The 17,978-nt window shown below is 42.8% G+C and overlaps 1 protein-coding gene across 25 annotated transcripts in view; it reads right to left on the bottom strand.

The window, feature by feature from the left end:
• The window catches only part of DOCK9 (dedicator of cytokinesis 9), a 279,424-nt gene that overhangs the window by 54,559 nt on the left and 206,887 nt on the right, over positions 1–17,978 (bottom strand). For all 25 annotated transcript variants that reach the window (XM_044250022.1, XM_044250019.1, XM_044250010.1 and 22 more), the window contains exons 31-37: positions 16,191–16,369; positions 15,628–15,741; positions 13,404–13,518; positions 8,602–8,735; positions 6,435–6,549; positions 2,939–3,005; positions 1,380–1,427 (exon numbers count right to left, since the gene is read on the bottom strand). In XM_044250022.1, the coding sequence (XP_044105957.1) occupies positions 1,380–1,427; positions 2,939–3,005; positions 6,435–6,549; positions 8,602–8,735; positions 13,404–13,518; positions 15,628–15,741; positions 16,191–16,369 (772 nt within the window). The remainder of the gene's footprint in view (positions 1–1,379; positions 1,428–2,938; positions 3,006–6,434; positions 6,550–8,601; positions 8,736–13,403; positions 13,519–15,627; positions 15,742–16,190; positions 16,370–17,978) is intronic.

Here is a 17,978-nt window from a genome sequence, read left to right on the forward strand (position 1 = left end):
AATTACCGTGAGAAGGCTGGGAAGCTTGCCAGGCACAGTGCCTTCCGGTTACAATATACCACATCCCCAGGTCCATGGGGCAGAGTCAAAGGGAGTAAAGTCCGGCTGCGAGGTGTTACTGTATAGGTCACCTTGTATATACTTGCATTTGGTACTCAAAAGTGCAAATGTTATAATTGACTGTTACGATAAAAAATAACAGTTAAAATGAGAGAACTTCCAAGTGCCACCGCGTTTCAGTTAAAAATAAATATGAATAGGATGAAAGTGTAAAATATACTCTCTAAATTTACTCTTTAAAAAAAAAACCCACAAACTCTTATTGAACATGAAACATAATTCTGCAAATGTCTCAAATATCCCAAGAAAAGAACAATGTTAACATAAAAAGTAAAAATCTCCACATTCAAATAATCTTAAAAATCTCTCTCCTGTTTCATTGCTGTAAAACAGAATTATAGAGAAAAAACTCAATCACTACTGAATTTAAAGTTGTCCTAAAATATAAATGTGTTTACTTATAAGCGAACAATAACAATGGAAAAATAGGATACTCAGACCAACGCTGTAAATACATTATCACGGGACACACAACACGGACAAAACAGATACAGACGCGCTGAGCAGCCGCAGAGCAGGAGTGGGAACGTGGTAAGGACAAGACGTGCTCTGAAGAAATGCCTCCAGGAAAGAGAGGCTTGGGTGCCCCTCGCAATGAGGTTCCGGCTCCCCTCGAACTCAGCATGGATCTGAGAGTATGGTGTGGGGCGGGGCCGTGAGGATGTATGAAACTCAATCGAGAGTTCCCGGCAGAGAAGAGCAGGGCATGGACAGCTTATGTGGACTGAGGAGAAAAGGCTCCGTTGCGGAGACAGTTTTTAAGGAAATTTGAACAAATCTGAGATGAACTGAGAGCATTCTTTCATGAAGAAGAAACGAAAAATGGTTATGTGAGAAATTATTATCTTTGTAGCTGGGAGAAGGAATGGTAAAAAGTGACCTCTGAAAGTCAAACAGGGGAAGCAAAACCACTAGAGGAGGAGAAAGAGCGAGAAGACACACCTGGGGGAGCTGGGAGAAGAAAGAGAGAGGGGACGGGAAGGAACAGAACACAGGGGCGTATCTGGAAGGAAGCACACCAGTGAAGCAGCAGGCCACGGAGGGAAATCCTTCCAAGAGAGATGCAAGAGGCAAAATGAGACAGAAGGAGTGTGGGAATGCAGGCAAAAGATGCCACCAGATTTGACGGTAGCAGTCCAAAGACATCACGGCTGTTTATGAGAATTCCAACCGCCAATCATCACGGATGACAATTTCCACACATTCAGAGCCAAATAATACAGAGAATGATACACATTCGAGCCAAACCCCCACAGTACCTGGCTATATATCGCTTCCCCATGTACTGGAACTGGTGTAAGCAGACTCTGCAGACAGGATGGAAGGTTATTAGGGAAACAGGAAAAGAAAATGGTTTCCAATACATTGCTTTATTCCAACCCATCAGCAACAACACATTCAATAAACCTTACATCTACCAGTAGCCTCTTACTTCTGGTATTCAGAAATTCTTGGGAGGTTTTTTTTCACCCAGAGAAAATCACTAACCTAGAGGGGAGGTTATTGGGCTGTCGGTACTGTGCTGGGTGGTGAAGCCATTGGGGAGGCCTGGGACAAACAGGACTGCCCCTCGACTCCATCTGTCTCAGCACAGGCACTGGGGAAAGCACAGGACCGGAGGAACTCTCCCAGCTGCTTATTTGTCCTCATTCGATCCGGGCAAGGAGCTCCCTCTTTTGGCTTTTCTAAATGGACTGGTCCCTTACAGACATCAAGTGTCTGATTTTTGGATTGGTTTTAATATATCCACAATGTTGATTTTTTAAAAAATCATGTATTTAATAAGAAGTTGTTACAATAATGTCCAGTAAGTTCTTCTGGTGCGGAATCTCATCAATCTCTCCCACTTGTAACTTAGCAGAGAGAATGATCATGACTAGGAACCAAGACCGTAATTCAAAATGCAAAGAGCTCTGATCACAGGTTTTTGCCTGAGTTTAGGAAAATATATTTGGCAGCAAAATCATGACCCCAATTACCAGAAATAAAGCTATTTACAGTTATAATTTTTCCAGCTGTTATGAACAATCATAGTATTGTGGAAACAATAATGTGTTTGATTGTGGGGTGTCCAAGACCTTGCTGGGATGTTACAGAATATATTCTCTATGTAAATTTTCTAAAAATCTAAAAAATTTTGGATTTGGAAAATCATTTGGCCCCAGTGATTTTTTTTTTTTTTAAAGTAGGCTCCGTACCCAGGGTGGAGCCCAATGCAGGGCTTGAACTCATAACCCTGAGGTCAAGACCTGAGCTGAGATCAAGAGTTGGATGCTTAAATGACTAAGCCACCCAGGTGCCCCTGGCCCTAGCAAATTTTACAGGGGATTGTGAATTCGTGGTAGGTTTTTGTTGTTGTTTTTTTGTTCCTTTTTTTTAAAGCAAAGAGCTTAAAGGAATGATTGAAGAGTTAAAAGGAGGTAATATAGATAAAATGTAAGATTTCACTTAAATTTAAAAATTATAGCTATTTTAGTCTCAATATTTACAATATCTGCTTAAGCTACATTAGACTCACCTTTGAAACATAGCATTCACCCAATTTAGTTAATAAATTGTGTCATTTTATTCAGATAGTTTATACACATAAGCAGTTGGCTCTCATCTAATAATAATTAACCCTAATAATTTAGGGTTGGTCACTGGCCACTGAGTCATGTGCTCCCAAGAGCAAGTGTTGGGGTCAGGTCCAGGAGAAAGAGCTTAAAAACGGTGGATGTGAATATACTACATTCCTAGTTCAACCCCATAGCATTGTTCACACCTCTTAATTAGCCAAGAAAAATCAAGAGGCAGAGAGCAAAGCAAAACTACTCACTCAGATATTGTAAAAAAATCCATAAGTTCAGACGTTGAAGCCTTGTTCCAATACGTAAACAAAGCATCTAGAAAGTAAACATTAATTTGGTCAGAATCATGATGTGCATTGTATACAGCAGGGGATGGGGAAAAGATTTTGGAGAATAAACCCTCAAACCCTTTTATAGCTGATCAAAGAACCAACTACAGTGACCAGTCTTTATTGGTTGTGCACAGAATATGGACAGAATATGCACACAATGTGCATATTCAATTTCAAGAAGCTGCATTTGAACTTTAATTTCATCATGCATCACCTAACACTAGATAGTACAATTTTAACTTACATATAATGTGCTCTTAAGTGGCTCAGAGATTTCAAAGAATACAAGTAGGCAAATAATCTCAAGTTAGGCTCTCTCTCTCTCTGCCTCATACAGAATCACTCTCCAGGAAACAATCTGTTGAAAATTCTTGCATGTACCTAAGTCCTCTCTTCTTAACACAAACATGCAGAAATGGATGCGTACATACTGCACACGCTGTTTTTCCTTTGAGTTTTATTTCAGTAATATAGCTTGCATCTCTTCCAATCTTCTCCAAGATGCCTGATACTCCTCTCCATGAATGCGGTATAACTGAGTTAGCCAGTCCCTTACTGACAGACATTTACTTGTTTTCCCCACAATGCTCTGCTCCATTAAATTATGCTTTGAAGACTATTCTTTTATAAGGATGTTTGCACACTTGTCCAACTACATCTATAGGACAAATATTCTCAGAAGTGAAAGAGCCACATCAAATGTTATGGACAGATATTGCCAAATAGTCTTCCAAACAGGCAATATATGCAACTTCCTGTTTCCCGGCGTGATGATGTGGTGCCGTCTCCATGAGGAAGTCACACGCACATCTGCTCTGCGTCAAGATGACCGGCCATATTTTCAGTAAAGGAAAATCCTACAAGTCCATTTACAGGAATCATTCTGTGTGTGACCCTTAACCTTTTAGAACTTGCCCAAGAGTGCTACCACCAGATAGTTAAACATTTTTGTGTTCTTATATTTTATACTGAGGTTGAAAAACCGGTGAAGAGATTTCTCTCAGGGAGAAATTCCACTGAATTCGGGGGCCTGAGGAGAATGAGAGCGGTCTGGAGTGATGCCGATGGCTCGTGAAGGTGCTCGGCCAGGGACTTTTCACTCCACGCTTGTCCAGAATGGTGAGGGGCAGGGGAAGCCATGAGCTTTACACGGAGAATCTGTTATGCGTGAGCACTGTGCTAGGTGGTCTCATGATTGCACACTTGTCATATCTTAATCGCCACCAGGATCAGAGACAGTGTTCTAATTTATAGATAAGCTAATAAAGGCTCAGAGAAGTCAAGCAGTTCTCCCTATCATCAGGCTAAAGAATCATGGTGGAATGGGGACTTCAATCAAGTACACCTGATTTTAAAAGCCACGTTTAGTTTCTTAGACCAGTAACATGGGTGGGGCAGTGGGCTTCCATCTTTCAGGAATTCTGAGTTTAGATTCCAGAGGAACAGATTCGGGTTACTTGAGACTGGCCATCCTCATGGGGTGAGCACCGAAGGAGCCGAGTGAGTATGAGAGGCCCTCTCCGGGCCAACCTGCAGAAATCAGACAGCGACAGCTGGCCAGACAAGGAGCACCAAGCTGCCTTTCCTTGCTCGTGGCTGTTGGCTGAGGCTCAGGTTACTGACCTGAGGGCGTGGGGGGGGGAGACAGCTAACCTCTATGAGAGACGGAGGGGCCCAAGCGGAGAAGGTGCTCCTTGAATGTGGGAAAAGGGAAAGAGTAGCTACACACTTACACAGCTGACTGTGGTCGCCTGTCCGCTAAACTACTCGGAAGGCACTTTCTCCCCACCCCGTACCATACGCAAGAATCAAGTCCAGGTAGATACTAAGATTTAAATGTGAAAATTTGAATAATGCTATTTTAAAGAGGATAAAGAAGAGTATCTTCATGACTCTGGGGATAGCTGAAGACTTTTTAAACATGACACACACAAAAATTCAAATTATAAAAAGAAGGAAATTGATACCTTGAAGGTAATTTTTTTTTTTTTTTTTTTTTTTTAAAGAGAAGCTCTAAAACTGTTTTGAAGAGGTCACTGAATTTTTAAATCATGTGCATGGCCTTCCAAAGGGCTGCCTTTAAAGGATAACTTTAACTAGGATGCAAAATTTCTGGAATATTGGTCTTTAAAAAAGTAGTTATGTTCTAGTTATAAATCTTATTTATTATTTGAAACTTAAAATATTTTAAGGAAAACTTTCAGCAAAGGAAAAACAGAATTACAAAACTGGCTAAAACTCATCACCGTGATGTAAAGCTCAGAACTTTTGTCATTAAGGGCAGAATTTCAACTTTATAACCCTAATACCTGAATAAGTGCCCAGTGCTTTGCTATTTGGTCATCATTCAAGGAAAATTATTTTCTGTTTGTTGTGTTTTTAAAAGCTACTTTAAAGTAACAAATTGACAGAATAAAAAAATAACCCAGTCCTGAAGCATTTTAGGGACAGGTATGTGGTTCCTACCATCTGGATACTAAGGTCTGGCTATTAATGCTGTAGAAATGGAAGCTTAATACAAAAGAAACATTCTTCTCAGGCAGATATGGAAGCTTAATATAAAAGAAACATTCTTCTCAGGCAGAAATGCCTTCCACTGGATGTTTAAGGCCCATACTGACTGCCACTACACAAAGGCAGCACGAGAGGCCTTCAGCATTTTGTTTTCAGAAGACTTTACCTTGACTCAATACACTTCATAGGACACTTTCTGATTATGCTGCAGCAAGTCAGACAAGATTTCTGATCAAGGAAGAAACAAGACATTGTACCATGGCATGATTTCAAATGATTGCTTATATCACAAAACTGGAGTTGAAGTGTCTTATCATGGATGTTTACATGCTTTATTCTATTTAAAAATGTGGTTGTCAAACCCTTTATGAGAAACTTAATCTACTATGATACCACTAACTCCATCAGAAAACTAAAAAATCACATCTCACTTCCAGTTAAAGCCAGGAATGTCACACATACTCTAAATGGAAGAGATGCTCAGATCCCCCAACATTACATATTCCAATTCAAGAGCCTGACTAATAAAATTATGCAAGTTGCCAAAAAGTTTTTTTGGACAAGTGAAATTGGTTTTTTAGGAAAAAAAAAAAAAATCAAAGGCTACCTCATTTATCTGCTTCTGTCTTCTTGGATTATGATGGTAGGCCCGAGGTTAATAAAAAAAAATTTTTTTAATGGCCCATGCGCATTTTAGAACTCGCTTTTTGGAACAATTAGTAAAAACTCTTTTTCCAAATTAAGACTTTTATTTCTGCTACATTTAGTAAATTAACATGTATTTCAAATGAGGAAGAAAATCTTTTTAAGCTCTTCTATCCTTTCAAGCAATTATAAGTTTTAAAAAAGAAACCAAATACTGAAACAAAGTAAAACTGACATCTTCACTTTCACCTACCATCAGACATGCTTTTTAAGATGTAGAGGAAACACATCAGCAGGCTCTTAATCTCGGACTGGTCAAGTTTGTCACAGCGAACCACAGAATTTCCCAAAGTGCCACTTTGCTGGTGCTAAAAAAAAAAAGGAAATACAGGTGATTTTTTTTAATCCATTATTCCAGGTAAAACAAAATTAGGTTCATTTTTCTCCCTTGGAAGAGAAAGATTCTTAGAATTGAGTCAAATCACGCAAACTGGAAGGTATAACTCATTGGTCGACAAACCACAGACACACCTTCACCAAATACACACACAAGCGACTAGTCCACAGAAGCTCTGTCGGCTTCCTTCACTTGCTATCCTAAGAGACAAGCCAGCAGGCACAGACCTTTCAAACTGGGTAACCACCGCTGGAGCTACCAGCTCAGTTCTAAAATGCCAAGTACGATCTCATGCAAAAAAGGGATGTGGGCTAGGATCAAACAGAAATGATGAGTCGGAAGACACTGCAGAACCGACCATATCCTCAGGAGAAGGCCGGTGTCTGAACGAGGAAATAAAACCCACGCCCCTGTTGTGTACCCCACAAAAGCCTGCGGCGGAGTCCCTGTCATTCAGCTGACATCGTGGGGCACCACTGGGGGGAAAACAACAGGTGGGTACCCAACAGGAACAGAAAGGGACACCTCAGCAGAGCTTGTTCAAAGACCCTAAACCGATGAGACCATTCCCTCAGCGGCTTAGCTGAACACCACAAACTTCAGAAAGTGCAGGGCGCAGGGTGAGGGCAGTTTTGCCACTAGACAGCATGTTTACATGTTCAAGGGGTTCAAATTTTAAAAAAAAGTACAAGAACAAGAATCTCATCTCCTGATTTAAAAAGTCACGGGAGATTTTGAAATCGTCACAGTTGTATTGCCAATTGAAAAGCAGGATTTTTTTATGTTTTTGGCAAATACCAAAGCAGAAAGGTCAATTAAAAAAAAAATCTTTCATTCAAGGTATTGGGGGCAGCAACTGAAAAAAATATATGGTAATCGGGTTTAATTAATAATGTACATGAGTTTTTTATTATAGAAGAAATACAGGTGCAGTTAGTGGCAAAACCACAGGGAGGAATGCATCATTTCGCCCACGCACTTCGCCAGGGCCGCTAGGAGAACCCAGTGCTTCTTGCGCTGGGAGGGAAGGTGCAGCATGCAAAGTTTCCTCTGGCAAAGGTGGGATCGTTAGAAGGGAAAAATCCACAGTGACCCGGTTTTTCCTGGCTGACTGGCAGCTCTCTTCCTCCTCTCCAGCACTGCGTATGATGCAAGCAGAATGCCTCCTGAGCAGCTTCTCGCTCTACATATGAACGCAAGTCACGGTCAAGGGGAAAGTTCAACACGTCATGACACACACCCACACGGAGACGCTCCCACCTCTACCAAAACCGCATGGAAGGATAACCGTGTCACTGTCAGCCACAGAAAGGCAGGTACGATGACCAACCTGCTGCTGAAGGACATTCTGCACGTTTCAGAGAAATACATCCCTAAGTGGTTCACCTGTTGATTGCTATGTGTACTTGCCTTGAACTTGAAGTAACTCGGGAAAACAGTGGCCAAGGCAATACTAATCTATCATTGTTCTGGGTTTAAATTCAAGCTTTAGCCATTCCCACAAAGCTCCAAATAGTCTGACCCTTGATTATTTCAAGAAAAAAATGTTAAATATAAGGAGGATATGTTGTGTTGGAGGTACCAGTGTGAGCTGGTTTCAAATAAAGTCTCATCCCTGAATCACCTAGATGATCAATTAATCTTTCCAGAGCAAGCTCTGGACCCAACACCCATTTGCATGGATAATTGTATACATGGTATTCTCTGGCGTACAGATGATGGGGATTCTAAATGAGAGGGCATTTTGATGTCCCTACCTGTCCCACCTGCCTCAAGGTCCTCCACTGTAAACATTGCCCTGATGTAAAATCTTGGAAACAAGAATGGGGGAGATTTCAGGAAATGGGCCCCATCCTTAGACAATACTCTGATCGTAACTCTGATAATAACTCCAGGTTAACTGAGTTATTTAAAAAAAAAAAAAAAAGTTACCCTTAACAAACACCAGAACATGAAGCACGGTTTACTTTAGGCTAAATCCATTAGCTGTAAGAAACACTTAAGTTGTATGAAAAGAAATTACCTTATCCAGGGAATTGCTTTTCTCGCTATTCCTTTCTGGAAGGCTATTCCCCGAATCTGTGCTTATGAGGGATCCTCTTGAATCAGCATTTCTCACACTATTGATGTTCGGAGTTGAGGTTGTATATGGAGAAGCTAAACAGAAATCAAGCAAAGACCAAAGACTTGATGAGAGACAACAAAATGAAGATACGTACTGAACTTTAAGGGAAATTGCTTCTATGGCACTTGTTTTTGTTGTTGTTAAGAAATGGGCTCAAGAGTTTCACTCAGCCACCTCGCCTTTAAAGAAGGGCCATAATCCGAAACATTCAGACACAACCCTGAATTCACTTATGTGAGGCCACCGTGGATTCCTCAGACGAAAGGAACACCACTGTTTCAGAATGCAATAAAGATGTTAAAAAATCCACCTACAACTATCAGATCAAAAAACGAAACCCTGCAATGAGCCACAGTATTCAAACTGTATGCTGAGGTGCCCTAGGAAACTCACGGGGCCTCTCGGGACATTTTACATTTTCAAGAAAAACACGATGGTGCTTGACATTTCCCCAAACTGCAGTTTCAATGTGAGATCACACTACGTTCCTCTCGATGATGTCGTATCTTTGTGAAGCTAGGTCTTTGGTGGCTGCTATGATAAAAAGCAAGTACTGGGTGAAAATCACTGTGGAACAGGAAATGAAGATGGTGGTGAGAAATCAGATTCCAAATTTGAGCTGCTGGGCAATGCCTAACACGTGCACACATCCCATTGGCAATGGGTGTGGTTATTAAAAATAATTTTTCTTTAAATTTATGTGTATTTTTCTCGAATGCCGATGAAGTTGTTCAGATAGAAGAACTTCCTAGGTTATGTGGCTCCAAATACCTAATAAACAGAACTGTTGGTTGTTTACTCTGGCGTGGGGACTCAATGAACAAATTACTGTGACCGTAAGTGTGCTGTGAACGGAGAATGCTTGGGAATCTCTGCAACAAAGAGTTACGAGCAGAAAAGAAATTTAAAAATAAAATGTGTCACATCAGTGAAAAAGCAGCACTATAAGTCAGGAATCAGCCCCACCTCAGAACTACGAAATTTTTTTTTAAAAATAAGGTTTATTTATTTATTTATTTGACAGAGATCACAAGTAGGCTGAGAGGAAGGTGGAGAGAAAGAGGGGGAAGCAGGCTCCCCACTAAGCAGAGAGCCCGATGTGGGACTGGATCCTAGGACCCTGAGATCATGACCTGAGCTGAAGGCAGAGACTCAACCCACTGAGCCACCCAGGTGCACCAGAACTATGGAATTTTTTAAAGTAAAAGTAGTAGACTAACTTCCTGCTTCCTGCTTCCATCAAACTTGTACCTTTCATGCTGAACCACAAGGCTTGCCTCCAGCTGAAAGGCCGGGCTGGCTGTGCACGCTGTCTGAGGAGTCTTTGGTGCTGGGCTCCAGCAAGCTGGAAGCAGGGCCTCCCACACCCACATGGAAGACGCCATTCCCCAACACCTCAGAACAGGCCGCCATTTTCATATGTTAGGATGCAAATCAGCTGCCATGGACTGAGACATTTCTTTTCTTTTTAAAAGATTATTTATTTACTTACTTACTTATTCATTTAGTGTGTTGGGGGGAGGGGCAGAGGAAGACAAAGGATCCCAAGCAGAAGCCCCCCTTGCTGAGCACAGACCCCAATGTGGGGTCCCAAGATCACGTCCTGACCCAAAATCAAGAGCTGGATGATCCACCCACTAAGCCAGGCAGGCACCCCTGAAACACTTTTAAGTTAATCTCTCCCTCTACCTAACACTCAGCTGTATCCACCACCACCGTCCCTGAAACTGAATCAGCATATTAAAATTAAGAAAAGAAGCGTGAGGGGAATTTGAAAATGGAAGTGACGGCTGGAACATGTAAGTCACTGGCCCCAGTTTGCCTCATTCCAGAAGAGAAACTGTGTGATGGATTGTAACGGGGAACAGGTAAAAACCTATGAAAAAACTATGAGCCTCTTTCTATACTTAGAGATAAAACATACTTTATGACTAAAGTATAATTATAGTCCTCCTAATATAACCAGACTTCATATTTAATGTAAAACATAATGATCTTGAAAAAGAGGTCCTCAGTGAAGTAAAATTAGACCTTAAATTGACAGGGTTTTAGGCTCAGTTCCAGAAACAGAATCCTAATCTAAGGCAAACAGATGGAAATGCAGTAAATCAAAATCAACATGTTTAGTAGAACTGGGTTCCCATTGTGTGTGTGTGTGTGTGTGTGTGTGTTTGTACTTAATGTCTCAGGCCAGTGCATTTTAAAAATCTTAAACAACATGTAAGTAAAATGAAAAGAAGTTCAGTTCACCTCTGTCTTCTTTGTATGGACAGCCCAATGCAAAATACGGAGCAGGTGGAAAAGAGAATCCTGGGCTTAAGAATGTGTGCTTTTTAAAAAACAAACATAATCTTGGAGTAGATTTATCCAGGCAGCAAATCAGTTCTAGAAATCTTCATGCACCATGTTCCAAAGACATTTAAAAACAATGCTGAAGGTACGTTCTGAGGAAACGAGATTTCTACTAAATAGAAATGCAAGGAGAAAGTCCGTTCTTGAAGGATAAGCACCGGGACTCAAGTTAACTGGAAACTCCTCAAGGAATAAAAAAAGAGTTGCTCAAGCTACCAGAAAGCTAGCAAACCCAACTCAAAGGTGCGGGCTTTTCTGGAAGACATTCCTAAAAGGGAACAAGGGTTTAAGTCTTTCCATGGGGGTAGGAGAGAAAATGCTGGAGGATAGACAAGGTCTGTTAGGGTGAATTCCTATGGAAAGTGGATTCAGATCTTGAAATTTAAGAGAGCAAAAAGGGATTAAATCAGTCTCAGATACTTTTCATAACTTCGTCACGAACACAGAGCTACTGAAGGTCATTAATGCCATTCGAGTCTCGGTAATGATACCCAGCGGCTCATCTTTACATTCTCAAGGCAACCCACAGCCTGACAAGGTGAGGCAGAATTGGAAAAGAAAGTCAGAGTCAAAAAAGCATTGCCTCGTTCTAGTTTGATCATTTCCAGAGTCTTAAATTCTACAGAGTACTAGTGAGGGAGTTGTAATTTCTACACATTCCTGGGCCCCAAGGGTCATGAAACTGGCTACTGAGAGTACATCACAGAAAGGCGTAACACTGAAGAACTGTGCTTGTTATAACGGCCGTCAGATACTGTCACCATGCTGGGCACCGTGCACACTGTATGAGCTTTCCACTCCTTGCCCTGACTCTGTTTTGGAGATGTGGACACTGAGGATGACGAGAAGAGACACCCTGCTCAGGGCAGTCATTAACTGATGGAGTCTGGATCCCAAACCACCTCTGTCTGACCTTAAAGCCAGTGTTGTAAGCCCTGAGCTCTGCAGACAGTATCTTCCCATGAGAGTCCCTTTCCTGCCCCTGGAGCAGTGGCTGGGTATGTGGGCAGAGCGGGACAGGACGAGGGCCCCAGGAGAAAGGCAAATACAAACACCACAGGTCAGTCTCTGCTCTGAGCATTCTGCACACATTAACTCACTTAATCTTTACGATACCTAATGAGACCACCACGGCTTTGAAAAATATATGTAAGCATAAGTAAGATTAAAAGACTGGTACTGTAGGATAAATCTGGACACTGGTATGGGGTTTCTGATTCTACATTCTGCTCACTTTCATCACCTACATGAAACAGCACCTCGACATCAAGAAAAACAAAGAGGTAAGGACACAATCAGAATAAATAATACTCCTGCAAATTAAAAGGCTAAGAGCCCTTTATTCTGCCCCGTTGACCTAAGTCCACCCACTGGGTGTCCCAAGCACTTGGCATAGCCATATGCTTCATTTATTCAAAAAGTAGTGCCTGGGTGGCTCAGTGGGTTAAGCCGCTGCCTTCGGCTCAGGTCATGATCTCAGGGTCCTGGGATCGAGTCCCGCATGGGGCTCTCTGCTCGGCGGGGAGCCTGCTTCTCTCTCTCTCTGACTGCCTCTCCATCTACTTGTGATTTCTCTCTGTCAAATAAATAAATAAAATCTTTGAAAAAAAAAAAGTAGTAAAAGACAGAAATAAAGACAGAAAAAATCTGTGAGCGTTTGTGACAATTCTGTGAAGACACATCTACTTTCTTTTTGTACCACTATCTTCACGAAGCAGTTGGCACAGGTGCTCAATTAGTCAGAATATTAATAAGTACATTTCTCAGGCATTTTCTTCCAAGCATTACTCAATCTGAATCTTGATTTTTGCCATCTGTTTTCTTCCCCACAGGGGTTGCTCTTACATTATGTCAGAGAGAAAAATAGTCTAAGGAAGAGGATTTTAGAAAACCGATTTTAGAACTGTACTCTTGCCACAGACCACCATCTCCTCAGCAATTACTCGATCACATTTCATCAAAATCACCATCACCACAAGTAAATCCTACCCACATCCCCCCACATGCTCCTGCAAAGACATTCCTTTTCTAAAAACTCCTTTCCTGAAAATCCAATTTGGACGTTTAAAATGAAAAATTAATGTGAGCATAACAAAAAGCAAGCAGCACAAACACGTCATTAGGCGTATGGAATCTTCAATGCATGAGATTTTGGCGGGGGGGGGTGGTCTGTATTTCAGGGTCGAGTCGAGGGTTTCCATCATTAAATACGAAAAGCAGGAAAAGACTGTGCAAGGCAGCAGCTCAGGCTCCGAGGGCCTCCTGAGAGTCGGCGTGGCTCCCACGCTGCGAGAGGGAGGCAGTGCAGAATCGGAGCAGAGGGAGGCGAGCGGAGCGCCGAGCCTTACCGATGCCGGAGATGGCTCCGAAGAGGTCTTTGTGCAGGCTGTTGTCCAGCACGAGGCCAGGCTTCTGTGGCGTCACCAGCGGGTTCGTGGCTGGCAGCGAGTCCTCCTTCATGGTCTGTTCAAGGGGAGAGAGAGGAGAGATAACCGAAGGTGACTTTCAGAGTCAGCAGCTGTCCTTGGAAGGGTCGGGGACGTGCAGGCACAGGACCCAAGAGCCTGGCTGGTCAGATGTGCTGCATGGGGGATGCGGGCGCTCAGTGAACAGGACAGAGGGCCTGGGTCGGGGAGTGGACAGGGTGCAAGTGTGTGGGCAGAGCACTCTGGGTCCATAAAGTCACTGTCTGTTGCCCCAGAAGGTCTAGCATGGTCCCCTTCCACAGCGCAGATGTCCAACATTTCCTCAGACTGTTTTTTCCCTCAGACGAAGCCTCCCATGCTCTTTCTAAATGGAACACTGGTTTTTCTCTCACACCAGAAATCCTCCCAAATGAGCAGCAGAGACTTACAACAGCAGCACGGAAAAGCTGTCCAAGCTTGCAGCTTCGTGTGCACTCTCAGGCAGTGAAGAAATTGTTAATTTTGAAGTTCTGTCATAAAAGGGGCTTTTCTTTGGTGATTTTCTCAGGATTGGAGATGTACAAAGAGGTAGCATTATACCCTGAATTCTTTAGTCAGATCAGAAAAGCAGACAGGTTCAGAGAGTACACTTGTGAAATACAATGTTATATGGGGTGAGATGAGTGCCCTTCAGAACTACAAAACACATTCTACACATATGGCGCTTCTCGGTGCGACATTATTTAGGACATGTATTCAGAGGTGGAGAGATAGCATTAAAAAACAGGACAAAGCATCCCTGTGGGGCCAAAGGGACAGAAACACAACGTGAAAATTTCCCAAATGTATGCAACAATCATAGTGTGGAAAGACTAACAACCGAGGTCATTCGTGTGTCCAGAACAAAAGGGAAAAAAGGAAATTACCACACTGGTAGCACGTGTGCAAATGAATGGCAGGTGGTCTCCACCCCAAACATATTGAGATCATTTCTGGGATCATCCTTCAGGCAACTTAATTTCCAATACATCTTCCAGTGACTACACGAAGATGATATAAATTATAGTGGTCAGTTTCTGAAGGTGGGGCCGTATGTCACTCCTGTTGGCCTCCCTGACATCAAGTCTGACTTTCTAATTTTACAGACACAGAAAAACTTTAGCCCAATGATGTGGATTTTCCAAGGCTGCGTAGCATGTTACCATGAGAATGAGATAGGATTGAGCTCTCAGAGTCCACAGATTAAAACTACGCTTTCCATTTTAACCTCCTCTCCCTGTAAATCTTTGCTGAATTCAGAGATGGTCCTTACGTCTTACAAGGTATGGTCCATCAGAAAAGCATTTTTATCCTGAGAGATGAAGGTTTACTGATTGGCCCCATCTTAGCCAGAAATGCGATTAATCAAGAGTACTATGGGGGCGCCTGGGTGGCTCAGGGGGTTAAGCCGCTGCCTTCAGCTCAGGTCATGATCTCAGGGTCCTGGGATCGAGTCCCGCATCGGGCTCTCTGCTCAGCAAGGAGCCTGCTTCCCTCTCTCTCTCTGCCTGCCTCTCCGTTTACTTGTGATTTCTGTCAAATAAATAAATAAAATCTTTAAAAAAAAAAAAAAAAGAGTACTATGGATTATTATGGTTTTAGTGGCAGAACAAACAAACAAACAAAAAAGGATGGGTGTGTCCTGGGTTAAATAGTACCCCCCCCAAATTCATGTCCACTGAGAACCTCAAAATGTGATCTTATTTGGAAATGGGATCTTTGGAGATGTGATTAAGACAGAAGGCAAAATGAAGTCCTCCTGGATTGGGAGCCCTATGTCCAATCACCGGTGTTCTTGTAAGAAAAGGAGACAACTTCAGAGGTGATACAGACACACACGAGGAAGAAGGCCGAGGCAGAGGCCAAGACTGTCATGATGCAGCCACAAGCCCAAGAATGCAAGGATCTGGGGAAAGCACCGGAAGCTAGGAGAGAGGCACGGGACAAACTCTGCCCACAGAGCCTCCAGAAGGAACCAACCCTGTGGCTACCTTGACTGTGGACGTCTGTCCTCCCGACTACGAGAGAATGAACACCTGTTGGTTTTGGCCACCCTGTTTGTGTTGCTCGGTGACAGCAGCCACAGGAAACACATGCAGGCTGCGGCCAGGTATGTATGCTTACGTACACTGCCGGGGTTCACAGGGAAGGGCGATACATCCCTCACGTTGATCCGCTGGACATTCTCAATCAGCAGACCGAATAGAGGCAGGTAGAGAGTGGCTATCCTTGCTTGATGGCTCTGAAACAAACGCACATGGCCAAGTTTATCCCATGGCTCTGAGCCTTTAATGATGGACTGAGTGGGCACTGGGCCAACTCCTGTATTTGGATCCTTCCTACAAAGACGGCTATTAGCGGGCACCTGGGTGGCTATCAGTTGAGGGTCTGCTTTCAGCTCAGGTCATGATCCCAGGATTCTGGGATAGAGCCCCGAGTCAGGCTCAATGGGAAGCTTGCTTCTCCCTCTCCCTCTGCTGCTCCCCTGCTTGTGTCTCTCTCTTTCAGACAAATAAATAAATCAAATCTTTAAAAATAAATAAATAAATACCGCTACTAGATTTTAGAGTGTAAACAGAGAAGATTCTCAGTGCTGCTACCACTAAATTTTCTGACGGGTTACTTTCTTTATATTATTTAAAATAAAGGACATTTATCAATCCATATTTCCTTCCACTGGAGTCCACTCACCCTCGAAGCATATCTGTCATCAAAAGAATGCTTTATCAGCAGGTTCTTGAGGACACTGATGGCAATCAGCCGGACCTCCCTAAACTCCTGGAGGGCGGTCCCCACCTCCCTCAGTAACAGTCCCACCAAGAAGTGGTTTCTGCAGAACTCGTCTGTTAACGAATAGTCAAGCTGGAGATCTGAAATGAGGATAGAAACTGCTTTAGTTACAGAGGCCATCACGCACTTTGAATAAAACAAAAGCCAAAACTACCCTCTGCATTCAGCCCACCCTGTGTGTCAAGAGATGATTAGACTTAGCTTCAAGTGTATTTCAAAGGTCAATTATCTAAAATATTGCTCCACGCCTTACCACATCAGACTCTTAAATTTAAATACAGATAACTGCACCAGATTTTGATTTTAGAAGACACGATATCTTGCATAAATATTAAGTTAGTGAATAGTTTTAGTACCAATTTTTAGAATATACAACAACATGCTACATTACAAATGAAATTGTTATTGACAAGAAGGTAAAAAATAAAGTTACTGTCTAACTGACACTCTAGAGAAGTAATCTGTACATAACAAGCATGTAATTAACAAAGAATAGATATACATGGTCTATTAAAATTTTCTTTACTACTTGAGTTCATTAATCCCTTTCCTGGTCATGAAAGGCTATATATTCCCATTAAAACCCAATGTGCTTAAAATGAACAAGTTAACATATAGCCTCTATTCTGCTGTCCCTGAATGAAGAGCTTACTTAACACAATTTCAAAAAATATACTCAATACTTCTGCACCTCTAAAAGCAAGTTAAAAAAAAAAAGAACATAAACTAACAAAGAAATACTGAAAGCACCACACGAAACCAGTACATCATCAGCAAGCTAAACAATCAAATGGAAAGCTCTTCCAGAGAACAGCTTGAAGGAAATACAAAATCTACTGAAGAAGGGAAAGTAAAAGCGGCTACGCATCCCTCCAAAGCTGAAATATGCCTGTCAGTAAGCCGTAGCTGGGATCTGAAATCATACTGAATCTATTACTAGAGGAGAATCTACAGACGCCTTCTTTGACTTTGATTCCCTATTAGTTACTTCCCAACCTACCCAAAATACTGCCCTAAGTCCTATGCAGAAGCAAGGGAAAATATTCATCCTTCCAGAATAATCATGTCCACTGAATGGTTTTTTAAACTTTGTTTACCCTAAGGACAGCGCACAGCTTGAATTCACACAAAACCCTTAGGAAGATACCATTGGTTTAACTGTGCGTGCACGTGCATGCAGAGAAGGAGGGAACGGGGAAGAAGGGAGAGGAGGGGAATGCCACAAACACAGACCCCTATCAGTGCCGTAAGGACATTATCTGTAGGTCACCCACAGCCACCTGCCGAGGGCAGCCCCCCTTGACACCAAACAAGCCGACGGTCGACTGAGAGCGTGTACGAGTCTCCTGGGCACCTGACGGATTTCACGTCCCTCAGTTCTGCAGGACAAACAACAGGGCCCTACGGAGTTTAGGGCAAGGCGGGCATCAGCTCACACTCGCTGCCCAGCCACGGGGTATAAAGGACAACCCCCGGTACCCTGACAGGAGGAAGGAAGAGGGTCACGGTCTCCAAGTACAAGTGGGTTAGTGACTGCAAGGTGAGAGGGGTGAGACAGGTTTGGAGCGCCACTGGGGTCCTGGGAGGGGGCAGGAGGAGACGCGGCAGGCTCCACGGAAGAGGTGCTGACTCTCTGGGCAGGAAGGGGACGATTCCCCCAGAGGGGTGCTGTGTGAGGCGGAGGAAAGT

This window comes from Neovison vison, chromosome 5, assembly GCF_020171115.1.
Source record: "Neovison vison isolate M4711 chromosome 5, ASM_NN_V1, whole genome shotgun sequence".
Lineage (NCBI taxonomy): Eukaryota > Metazoa > Chordata > Mammalia > Carnivora > Mustelidae > Neogale > Neogale vison.